Genomic DNA, 12,910 nt, shown 5'->3' on the forward strand with positions numbered 1-12,910 from the left:
ATAAGAATTAATTGAAAGCACTCGCTTTGCATCCGCTCCCGTTATTGATGCCCAAGCGGCGGTGCGCATGTTCCTTTCGGTTAGATAGAATAGTGATTTAAAAGCCCAGATACCGGTGATGTCATCACACTATGATTAACCGTTGGGAAAATGTCCCCACCGTCTCATCCCTACTGTACATTCGCGAGATGGATGCGCATTGCTTAGTTTATCAGAGATAAGGACAAGAACGTAGGAATGTAGCAAATGCAGTCAAATACAACCTTTTTCTAAAACCGAAATAACTATCTCGCAAATATGTCGCAACAATAAGAAAAGAAAAAATGCGCATTTTGTCATAACTTAGAGTTTACACAGTTCTGTTGTGTCTATGAACACAAGCTATTCCCAGATATTGCCAGATAATCACTTTACCTCTAAAATAATACTTATAACAGAGTTGGATCGTCATGATTTCTTGCATTGTCTTGAGCATTCCCTTTTTAGACAATTCTCTATTGTTAGCCTGGATGGCCCATGTCATTATGCTTCATCATATCGCCTTCTACTGGATGTAAAATGCTCTCTGCCTACATTTTAGAATGTTAAGAGCTACTTCTGAAGTTATTTTGGTGAAAGTAACTCAAAAGTAATACAGGAGTAATGTAACGCATTACAATTCTGAGACAGTAATATTGTAATGTAATGAATTACTTTTAAAAAGCAGTAATAAGTAATCTATAATATATTACAGTTTGGAAGTAACTTGCACAACACTGTTCGTCGGCCGTACAAGGGGTCAATAACATCACTCGGCTGGAATGAGGTTAGGGTCTCCAGCCTTCACTGAATACTAAGTATACGTGAGAAGGTGTAAGACGGCCTCTGGGCACAAAACACACACCACACCCTAAAGAAACAACGTGCAGCTTTGTGGGATCTATATCACCCTCATACATGCTCTTACACACCCTGGATGATTCCAACTCTCACACACACCCAGGGCTGGCAAAGTTCAGGACATGTTTACGCGGGCAGGTCGGTGCGGGTGCACGGCCTTGTACAGCGTTAATGTTAGCTCATTATTTGAAAATTGTTAGGAGCACTAAGGGAAGAATGAAATGCGATACTGAAATCAGACATTAATGCCAAAATTTAACCACACCCAGAAAAGACCGTTCCAGGAAGTTGAGTATAAGATATGATCATGTGATAGTAAGCCACTGGTTATATATTGCACCATGCACACACTTAAATAAACCTGAAATCAATACAGAGCACTGTATGTGTGCATGCGTGCGTGCGCGCACGTGCATGTGTGTAACCGTAACAAGCTAGTGCGAGATTTCAAGATCTGACACCACGTAATGGTCTGAAAGCATCAAATCAATAAACATTTATGAATCAGGTCTTGAACTTCCAATAAATGGGTCAATGACATCTTATTCAAAAAATGTCATATTGTTAAAGCGTGCATAAGAGTAACAAAAACCACAAGGGTGGAAAAACATGTCCTGATATTATAATAAAGAAAATTGTTGAAAGGAAAAACTATAGTTTGGCAAAATTACTTTCTTTGAGGAAAACAAAAAGCAATTTCGTTAAAACATTAATTTCTTATGTATTAAAATTATATAACTTTTGCAAGTGCATGTAGTAAAACCAACCAGTGTTGTTGTTGATAAAAAATTTTTTTTATATATATTTCATAAAAAATCTAAATATTACCTGGCAACTAAAGCCCTAAAATTACCCGAAACAAGTTGTCCCAAGAACTCCCCCCTAACGATTTTAAATTTTGAAAAATAAGTAGGATGTATACACTTGCATGTATTTAAGGTATTAAGAAAATGTTATTACTTTGCACATGGCAGTTTCACATATTTTCTTGAAAATGGTCTAAAAGTTTTTCAAAACCATAATAGATACAAAGACAACATTTCGAAGAACTTGCTGCTTGATTTAACTACATATTTATCAATGACCCGTAATAAAATAAAACAAAACTGATCTCAGTAACAAATTCATTTTTTTAAATAAAAATCCAATATGTAATCACCTAAACTCTAGCCTTTAGTAAGAGACAGTTTTACTTGCTCAACTCGATATTGCAGTACAGGAAGACTGCGCTTCACAGTTAGCATGTGTGGGTGAACACGCTCAGGGCATTTTGCCACTATCCTAGTGGTGCGTTAGAGATGGAGCTTGTTAAGCCTGCATAAATGTGTAAAGATATGGATGAATATATTACAGATGTGAGCATTAACATGCCCCAGGCACTGAGAGAAATGTATTTTTTAAACCACATTAGCTGTGGAGTGGAATGTGTAGGGTGCACAAGCTATCTTTTCGAGTGTCATTAGGGTTAAAGTGTGTTATAAACCCTTGAGTTGTGTTTGTGCATGTTCACTGTGTGTAGGACAGCAAACACCTCCAGAGGAACTGACTCCAAACCCTGAAGAGATGCGGCAGCTTACACTTGTAGGTCTCTGAAAGCCATAAATTGAGCAGAACGGGATGAAACGTATCCTTCAACCAGACGTGAAGGTCTTAAAAACAAACACAAGTCATGCAAGAAGCAGCTCTGCTCCAAAGCTGCTACCCTAGAATTGAGAAGCCCTTCAACTCAAAGTGACCAAACCACCACAGAGAAAACCCTCTTAAGACAAAATGGAGAAGGAAAAAAAAAAAAAACCTTATTACTCCACCTTATTCCTCCAAACGACTGTGAGCACTTCTGGCCTCTAAAGGTTAGAGAGTGCCTGAGGGTTCTGTGTCTCCAGCGTTTGGGGAAATGACTCGCCTTGCCTCTGCACAAACACAGCCCAGTCTCAGCAGAACTGCCGCCTGGGGCTACGCAACCCTGCTCCACTTCACTTTAACCCTGTACTAGCCGGCTTTTACATGGCAGTCTTTTACTTTGATCCAGGACCATCTAACCTTGTGCAATTACAAAACTATGAGGGACATGGTGGGACTTCAAACAGGCCGCTTAAACTGCAACATCTTCCTCGAAGAAGATCCCGAGATAAAAATAAAAACCTTTAACTCACGGAACCATGCCATTGCACAAATGGTTCCTTAGATTATTAAGATGTTCTTCATACTAAGAAAATACTTTCTTTTAAGACCTATACACAAAGGTTCTTTGGAGAACCAAAAATAGTATTTCTATGGCATTGCTGTGAAAACCCATTTTGGAAACTATATTTTTAAGACTGTGAGATGGTGCTACGAAAGCTGTTAAGACCATGGTCACTTTTCCAACCCATTTAATATACAATCCTAGTGGTTCAGTGTGTATTAACCATGGATTAAATCTGTAAAGTAGTTGACACTACACATAATTAAAAAGTCTTGCTGTGGGGAAGGGGATTTTCTAATTAGTGAAATAGTGGCAAAGCTGCAGTTCCTTAGCCTCCAGTGAAGTTGAGGAGCTGAGGGGCAGAACTGTGATAAAAACCATGCCTGCGGTCCCGACCAAAACAAAAGCATGTGAGGTTTTGTGGTGTTCCATCATTACCTCACCACATAATTAAGTACAGACACAACAAAAAGTAGCATAGTGTAACACGCTAGTCCAATTGACAAATATACTACAACAAACTTTGAATCCAACATGCCACCAAATTATTTTTCCCCCTTCATTTACTAAAAATCGAATTGAGAGTTTCAGCCACTAATGGAGTAGACAATACTAGATCCTCTGTAGACATGGGGCATTCTGGGTGGTTGCTATTGCCTTTCTGTGGTGGTTTGGTGTGGTTTTAGCATGTTTCTATTCAGTTGTTAAAAAAATTGTTAAAACACTAATTTAACCATAGAAACACCCTAACAACCACATAATGGACATGACAAAAAGATGTGTGACAACCACAAATCTGCCATAATCACTGCTAACAAAAGTGTAGCATGTATGCCGAACACTTGGGTCAGATATGAATGTCAGAAGATGCCACATACTGTGATTCATCTGGGCTGTAGGAGTTGACGACATCAGATTTTCCGACTCTGTTTTTTTCCAGTATAAAACATAATTTAAGTGTCTCATTTGACAATCTGACGATGTATCCATGTCAAATTTGTGTGGTAAATATCCACGGTGCAAATTCACAAATACTCTGCACACATTTTAGAAACAGCATAACCCTTTCTCGCCGTTTCACTCTCTCAGCACAAAGAACTGGGATGCTTCAGGCTGCACTTGCGGGAGAATGAACATTCTGCCTACATCTGCCTGCAATTCAAACAGCTCTCCCACATTGTGTTGCCTGTATAAAAAAAAGAGCACTTGTCAACAGCTTACATGGCTACAAGGTACACATTAAGCTTGAGGGTGATGCTATACAAACACATGAAGTAGCTCAACAAAGATTGTAGCATGATGGTCTTTAAAACAGTCTCTATTTTGGAGTACAAAATGTTCCATTACAGTGGACTGGTTGGGGAATGTCTCCACTACTACTGATTTTGTGTCTCAAATTTAAGTTGATATGACATTGTTTATCAACGGAATGGATTTAACATAAACAATGTTGCCGTTCCATTACGAATGGTGCAATGCACTCCTACTGTGTTTCAATCCAGAATAAACACAATGTATAAAGAGCAATAGCATGAGCTGTAATGGTAGCTGAACAGCTTGGGGAATCAGGAGGGTAAGCGAAGATGGTGCCAATACCCCTCTGGCTTCTACACACATAGAGGGTCATTGCGGTAATATGAAACAGATTATTTACACACCATCCAGATATCTGGCAGTGGGGGAGAAAGAAAAACGTTAAAAAAAAATTAAGGACAGGAAATCTAAGACAATGTATATATAACCATTTAGATTCACAGATGTTTTTACTCTTTCAAACTATCAACAAATACAACGGAAACAGATCTGCACTCTCTTTCCTCTTAAATACAACAATACGAATAAATATAAAGAAATTAATGACCGCAATGTATATAACAAATGAGGAATACAAATATATCAATTGACAAAATCAACGTTTCCTCAATTGGTATTGTGGTTGTGATAATGTTCACAATGTGTATACCAACATAATAATACAAATCTGATGATTTACATAAATTAGACAATTTTGTTTTTATTTTTATAGTATCAACAAATAAATGCTACTGAATCCTTGAATAAGAGTGCTTTGCAACTGAGGTAGGTACCAGCGCTACCAACCTAGGTAGACTCCAGAAAGGTGTTTACAGTTAAGATTTAAGCAAACGCTTAAAACGCAGATAGAGATCAGCCTGTGTGACTTGTGCAAGGTTGTAACTTGTTCCAACTGATGAAATGGAGTGCGAACAAACTAAATGCAAGGAAGGACATGGCGAATCGTGAAGGAAAGCGATAAAGGGAGAGAGGGAACGAAAGAGAGAAAGGAGAGAAGTGGTAGAGTATGACTTGAATTTAATATTTCATGATTGCCTGAAGGATTTTTCACAGATCAATGTGACTCTGTACCCAAGCCAGTGTCAGCCAGGGAGCGTCAGGAGAAAGCAAAAGAGCGCGAGAGAGAGAGAGAGAGAGAGAGAGAGAGAGAGAGAGAGAGAGAGAGAGAGAGAGAGAGAGAGAGAGAGAGAGAGAGAGAGAGAGAGAGAGAGAGAGAGAGAGAGAGAGAGAGAGAGAGAGAGAGAGAGAGAGAGAGAGAGAGAGAGAGAGAGAGAGAGAGAGAGAGAGAATAAGATATATAGAGTAAAAGACAGAGAAAAGAGTTAAAAGAGGACAAGTATAAAAATTTACGGAAAAAAAAAACTGAAAGAAAGTGACAGTGAAAGAAATATTTGGCTCATCGGTTCAGGAGACTGTTAGTCTTCTAAACACCAGTGTGTGTTTTCTCCATGAGACATACACCCTCCACTGCCTCCGTGCCGTGGGCTCCGCCAGAGGCACACATTACCTCCGTTAATGGGTTTCCATTTGAGCAGCAGAAAGGAAGCCAATAACCTATCCACACTAATGGATTAGTCTACATGTAGGCAACCTCTGCAGCTAATCTTGGACCAACTGTTTTCTTTCTTCCCAAAACAAAAAGGAAGAAAGAAAAGGATGTCACCATATGTGGGTACAAAAGTAAAATTCTTTAAAAAAAAAGGGTAAAAACTCAGTAGGAGAATCCAAGAGTCTCCTACTGTTCTGATTGGTGTCACTAAAGCCAACTTTCTCAAAACTCTTGCAGTTGGAGGGAACTTGGTGAGTGTTGTCCTTCCATGGCCATCATGAACCAATAAACTTACAATTTTAATTAGTGAAGATTAACAAGGGAGGTAATTAATTTCTGAGATGGGCATCTTAAAAGCGCCAAAGGCTTGACTTTGTTGACGGAGCCGAATGCTTTTTCATTGATGTGGGCAAAATAGAGGGGCATCATTATAAGCTGGCAAAAAGCATGCACTTGCATTCTAAAAGAGTTGATGGCTGAACAAACGTTCCTCTTTGAGGTCTATTGTGCTGTTATTATTGGAACTGAAGGTAGATAACAAAAAAGATGATCACAAGCAACAAAGAACAGCAAATAGTAAAAGTACACTGAAAGTACTCTCAAGATGAAATGTATGGTAATTGCAAAATGGCAAGTTCTGAAGATCCATGTTTCTTCTTTTCTCCTAAATTGAGACAGGTATATGGTTTGATGTTACGTTTTATTCCAAGATAAGGTCAGATGCATTTATGGTCTCACCAAGTTCCCAATCTGAGCATCATCAAACCCAAACCATCATGTGAAGTTCTCAAGCACACAGTAGGAATAGCAAATTCCATCTCTCTCATCCTTCAAGGCACTTTTCCTCATGGAGAATGATGCAATATTCCACTTCTCACACATCAAGACTTTTATAACAGTATTCCAAGAAGGACTGAAAATATTCTGGAGGCCCTGCTCTTCATTTGATCATAGTTACATATTGCAAGGGATTTTCCATTGTGTCTACTCCCAGTACAAACTACAGCAAGTCCATCAAGATTTACAGATTGTTTTTAAAGCAAGCATTATACTATATATGTTAAGAGTTAATAAATGTCAATGATGCACAAAAAAGATTAGCATTGTTTATGTACTGAAATTAATTATATAGCAGTAATATCCAGATCTACAAAGAAATATTTCATGGATAAATCAGGGTTATAAAACTAAATTACTGTAAACTCAGGCACAAATTGGTCAAATTGCAGTAAAAACTAAAAAATACATCACTTCTGACTTATCTTCAGTAGAATTTTCAGTAACTAGCTTTACAATTTAAAATCAGACACTAAGATTTTTCTGGTTTGACTTTTAACAAATAAATCCAATTTGACCTCCCTTAACACATTAGATGAAAAAATGCTTGTCAAAGCATGACTTGATCAATACAAAATTAAGAAAAACAGAACACATCATCACTCTTACAAAGCCCTAACCGCTAACAAAGACCTTCCACTTCTTTCAATGGTAGCCTAGGGTCAGAAAGAGGCAATTTTTGGCATTACGTTATTCCGCACAACCCCTACAAACTGATAACAGACTCTTCATGCTCCTTCTTATCATGTCAAAACACATGCAGATAACCCGCAGATAGTGCACACAAGACTCATCACATCACCGTGAATGAGAAAACACTGGAGCTCCAATCAACCGGCAAAATCTGCCACAGGAAACAAGAGAATCTGTGTGAATTTTATATTAATGATCCAACTTTACTCAACGGTAAGAAACCACAGAGATAAAGCACAATGTGTATGCCAAAGGTTAAGGTGTTAGTGGACAGACAATGATGGGAGTCTACTGATATTAATGGATGCACTGATTTTTTATATATGATTTTTTTTTCACTGACATTTTTATCTGAATAAAATTAATAAAACAAATCACTTAAAAATGTTTTGCTAAAAATTTAAGTACCAATGTACTTAACAATGAATTTTTTCTTCCGTATTGTGGATTACTGTACAAAATGAAAAAAAGTATGATGGGACTGATTTTTTTTTTAAAGGGATGAGTTTAAGCAGACTAAATAAATAAAGATGGTCTGGCATACTTCGAGAAATCTCTAGAGAACATAACTAGAGAACAAGCATCGAGAGATCTGTCAACTTCCTGACAATATTCAAGAAATATGAGGTCAAAATGGCAAAAAAGACACAGATAAATTGTTCACAATGAAGATTAATAACATGCCTAAAAAACAGGTTATTTTCACACAAGCTTTAAACTGTAGTGTTTTTAAAGATTGACTTCAAGAGAGCGTTAAATAATCTAGATGAAGTAAATCTAAATGTTAAAATAGGGGAAATAGTGATAGGGGTATATATATATGGTATAATATAATATTTAATAAATGAATGATCTATTGTGCATCCCTATATGCAGTTTGTGTTGCAGAGAAGTTATACAGGTTTAAAATAACATGAAGGTGAGTAAAAGATGACAGTGGTAAATTTCACATGAACAGTCCCTTTAACGATACATACAGAACAACCACACTCTCAGTTCAATGACTGGTAATGTTTAAACTTTAGACCGCTGCTACAAAAAGCTGTGCTTTGGTAGAGCTCATTACTGGCTACACATTTCAATCTGCCTTTGGTATTCCATGTCTGCCCCCACGTCCCCCCTCCCTCCCCCCATTCAGTCTCTGCCCTCTGGCCGATCTGGCAGAGGGGGAGATTTTAATTGTGGCTATAGAACTCTGCACGGTTCTTTGCCTGTGAGCGAGCCCTCACTTCAGTGAGTGAGAGCTTGCTTTAGTGATATTGGGTCCAGTCCATCCCTTCAGGCTGCTTTTAATGGCCCTCTCCTCTCTTTCATAGCCGGGGCTGAGATTGTTTTCCATGTGATGCCTGTTAATTCTGCTGCAGGGAAGGGCAACCGTATATTCATTCTCCTTTTCTGTACGAGATACACATTTCTTCTTGCCTTTCGTCTCCATTTTTCCTACTTACAATACTCTCTTTTCTTGACTTCAGCTGAAAGTTAAAGCCAACATGTTACAGAATGCATGCAGGCTGAGAATTTGCTTGTGGTTAGTGGATGCCAAGAATCATTGTGATCTTGATAATAATAGTAGTAATAATATAAGATGTGCACAGACACAATATGAAAAAAAACCTGACATTTTTGTACTGATCAATTGTGCATCCGTATCTTCAATTTGTCTTTGTTTCAGAGAAGTCAAAAAGGTTTAGAACACAATGAAGGTGCGTAACACTCACTTTTCACAAATGGAACTTAAAGTTAAAACCAATGTTACACTTAAACACATGCGGGCAGAGAAGATCCTCACGGTTAGTTTGTGTCAAGAATCTCGGTGATCTTCAACTATAAAGCTATAACAGTACAAGAAGTGCAACAGACAATACAAAAACATATTCTCTTCCTCTTTTTCCACATGGATTGTTTCTCAATCCGTTGTCCCCTTCTTCCCCCTGGCCTCAGGACTAGGATGAACATGTTAATATGGGCTGCCCATGTTAGGACAGCTCAACTCTGAACCCACATGTGTGATCTGCCCCCAGGCTCAGTCTGGTATGCAGGCCCACAGGAACTCTGCGGCCTTTATTACAGCGTGCCCTAAAACTCGCCCTTCAGAAACGTCCTCATCACCTGCCCTTGTGACTAATCTACCCTCAAGCAGTCCTGCAGGGTTGCCCTCTGGCCTAAACGCTTCATCAACCCAAAGACAGACGGAATAGCAATCAAACAACAAACCGCCTCAAGGGCGTTGAGCCTAGACAAAGGGCAAGCAAAAAACTGCACCCTTTCCTCAACTGCTGCAAACAAGAACTTAAGTTTTTTATCTCTACGTCCCTGAAATAAGTTCCTCGCAGAACAAAACCGCAGGAAGCTTACGGAGAGCGAACAGGGAGCAAGGACGAGGTATTCTGCTGTCAAGACACAGGGGTGGGGGGGAAGAATGAGTGGAGCCATTATGACATGGCTGCCTCCCGCTCCAGGCCATGCTGCCCTTCAGGCACATTGCTGTGATGAAATCTCTGACTGGACCCTTCAGTGCAAGCCCAGCCATGGACCTCTGGGCGAGGACCGACCCCTTTAGAAAAGTCATATTCACTTTGCTCCACATCGAGGCAGTGCGCGCGCATGCGCATGTTTCTCTGCACATGTTGGGGGAGGCACTGCCGAGGGCAACGTTGAGTTTGATGTGAAAGACAGAAATGATGGAACGAAAATGAAGAGAGAAGACATCTACTTGCCTTCATTCTAGACGCAATGGATGCAAACACTCTTACCTGTGACACAAATAAGGCATCTTTGAAAGCATGAGTTGTGTAATCAAAGTTTGGTTTTGTTTGCTGATCTGTTTGGTTATGTTTTATGTGGGTGGATGAAGGTAATCCATAGTGAAAGAGGTCGGCAGTGCATTCATAGAGCAGAAATAATGCTTTTATTTGGTTATTTATGCTCTCCATAAAGGGACATTTAGTGCCCTCCACAGCAGCATATTGTTGCATTGCAAGTAAAGAGGAGAAATAAACCATGTGGCTGGTCATTAGAAGGCAGCCCCTACTGCTAATGTTAATAGAGGTAATGATCGTTTACATGTGATATCATCTGGCAAGTCTCTTATTGATAATATGCCATGGGCGGCAGCATGTGAAGTCACAGTATTTACATAGAACTGAAATGACACTTGCTTGATTTACTAAATTAGCACAAATCAGCTTTGCTCAAGCAAAGAATCCATTGAGCATGTCACTGGTTGGGGCACTTATTATGGCCATATATTATAGGCTTGTGAGTGCAACAATCAGTATCCAAAAGCAAAAATATTTAAGTTTTACCATAGTTTTTGACAATATTCACAGCCTTTAGTAGATAAGAAGATAAGAAAACAATCTTGTAAAATCTTTATTCCATTTAATGTTTGTAATATGAACCATCTCAGAGCTGGTTAGATTGGTTTATGGCTTTGAACACTTTCTCTCTTTATTAATAGATGATAGACAAAATTATTGGGAAAAATAGTAACGCAACCAAGCACACTGAAAGTGTGACAATGTTAGACAGTGTTACATTAAACTTGAAAACTCTTTAAATTTGCTATGGATAATGACAATTTAATCTTAAGATTTACTTTTCTACTCTATTATATCTACATTTGCAGGGTTTGAAGAATACCTTTTTAAAGACTTTGTGAGAGAAACGTTGTAGTTTTTAGCATTTTAGCATTTTAGTAGCTGACATGCTTTGGCTCAAATGAACCTTAGTTAGGAGGTCCACATAAATAAGGGCCTAAGGATCTTACCTCTGCACCTGCTGGGGCCCCAGGAGAGTCAAGCCTGCGTTTCTTGCGGGGACCAATGGCAGCAAGGGCTGTAAGGTTGGCATCCCGCTGTCTCATCTGGGCGAGCTCCTGCTGCTGCATCTGAAAGGCAAGAACATTCAATCAATATCTCAACTGCATATCATAACCATTCATGCGAAACAGACATACATTGTCTAGGTCTGTGAATAACAAGTCCCCGAATAAGTATTACTGTGTATCACATTCTTTTACTTGAATTATCATTTTCAAATATTTGTATGCTGTGTATTTTACATTCATTCCAAACTGCCCTGAAGAGCTCTATAGAGCAAATGAAGCTCCGAACATCATGCACAGCTTCAATGCAGCAAATAACTCAGAGCTTTCGCCGTATCTGGGTGCTTAATTCAATTTCTTTTCACGAGGGAATGAGAGAGAAAGTGAGTGAGTGTTTGAGAATGAGAGAGCGAGCGATTTTCAAAAAGCACAGCCCGCAGGTAAAGTCATCTCACCCTAGCAGGCAGTGACAGAGCCAGCCATGCCGGGAGGGGTGGATGAGGAGGGGGCTGTGCGTCCTCTGTTCCCCCGCTCGGAGTGAGCGCTGCTGGGCACAGAATGCAGAGAGAGTCCTCACCTCTCCTCACCCTGACACTCACACCACTGTGGCCATAACCTCACACAAAAAAAAGCAGCAGCAGCAAAACCAGCTTTGTGTGTCACTGACAGCCCTGTTAGAAAGTGCATTCACTAAACTACAGTGGCCACTGGAGTTATGAAGTGAAGTGGGGGAAATGTGGGAACAAAACATTAGAGGTGGGGTACAGGCAGGATGACATTGCAAAAAGAGATTATCAAACAAGGAGGACCCAGAAAGAGTTTCATTTTGTTAAAGGGGTGATGATTTGAGAAATAAACTTTCCCTTGAGCTTTTGATATATAAAAGGTCATGGTAATATAAGAATATCCTGAAAGTTTCAGAGTTGAAAACTTCCTTGTTAGTCAAAGAAAAGCTTTTATAGACACCAGGCTCAGCAAACTGTCCTGTGCTTCATACTGATGTCATTGCGCGACGAAACACCGCCTCTACAGCTCCAGCAGCCACGCCCAGCGACTCATGGAGGGCTCGTGCTAGCTGGTCAACAACAATAAACATGCCGAGGAAGATGACATGATATTGTGCTATTCCTGGTTGTGGAAGAACACAGTCGCTGCATAAGCTTCCTTCATCCTAATATTAGAAATGTGTGGTTAAACTTTATTTTTATTTTTAAGTTCCAGCTCACATGGGGAAGACATGTTCACTTCATTTCACTGCGGGATCGTTTGTAAACAAATCTCCGGTCGATGCTGGATTTGGATCCGACAGGAATGGTGCAAAATGTATAACGTGTTTTTATATGTAATAGTGTTGCATTGCTATAGATTTTTTTTTTTAGACGTTTTGCCTATGTGTACGTGTCTAATAGAGCATAACTTTAGCACGCTGGACACATATGGGCAAGGGCTCGCAAAGCCCGGTAGGCCGATGAATCATATTCCATTCTTGTTCTGCTATTCTCTCTCTCTCTAGTTGACATCTGAAGGGCGGGGGCACGCGCGTGTATGTGCGTGCAGTTCACGCTTGTATCGTCCGATCTTGCGGGCTATGTATAATATAAAAATAATAGTCAAATCAATCGCGGGT

At 39.5% G+C, this 12,910-nt stretch overlaps 1 protein-coding gene across 2 annotated transcripts in view; it reads right to left on the bottom strand.

Moving 5' to 3' along the window:
- Positions 1 to 12,910, bottom strand: part of si:dkey-219c3.2 (transcription initiation factor TFIID subunit 4) — a 44,412-nt gene that overhangs the window by 3,582 nt on the left and 27,920 nt on the right. For both annotated transcript variants that reach the window (XM_067436014.1, XM_067436015.1), the window contains exon 13: positions 11,227 to 11,346. In XM_067436014.1, coding sequence (XP_067292115.1) covers positions 11,227 to 11,346 — 120 coding nt within the window. The remainder of the gene's footprint in view (positions 1 to 11,226; positions 11,347 to 12,910) is intronic.

This window comes from Pseudorasbora parva, chromosome 25 (genome assembly GCF_024679245.1).
Source record: "Pseudorasbora parva isolate DD20220531a chromosome 25, ASM2467924v1, whole genome shotgun sequence".
Lineage (NCBI taxonomy): Eukaryota > Metazoa > Chordata > Actinopteri > Cypriniformes > Gobionidae > Pseudorasbora > Pseudorasbora parva.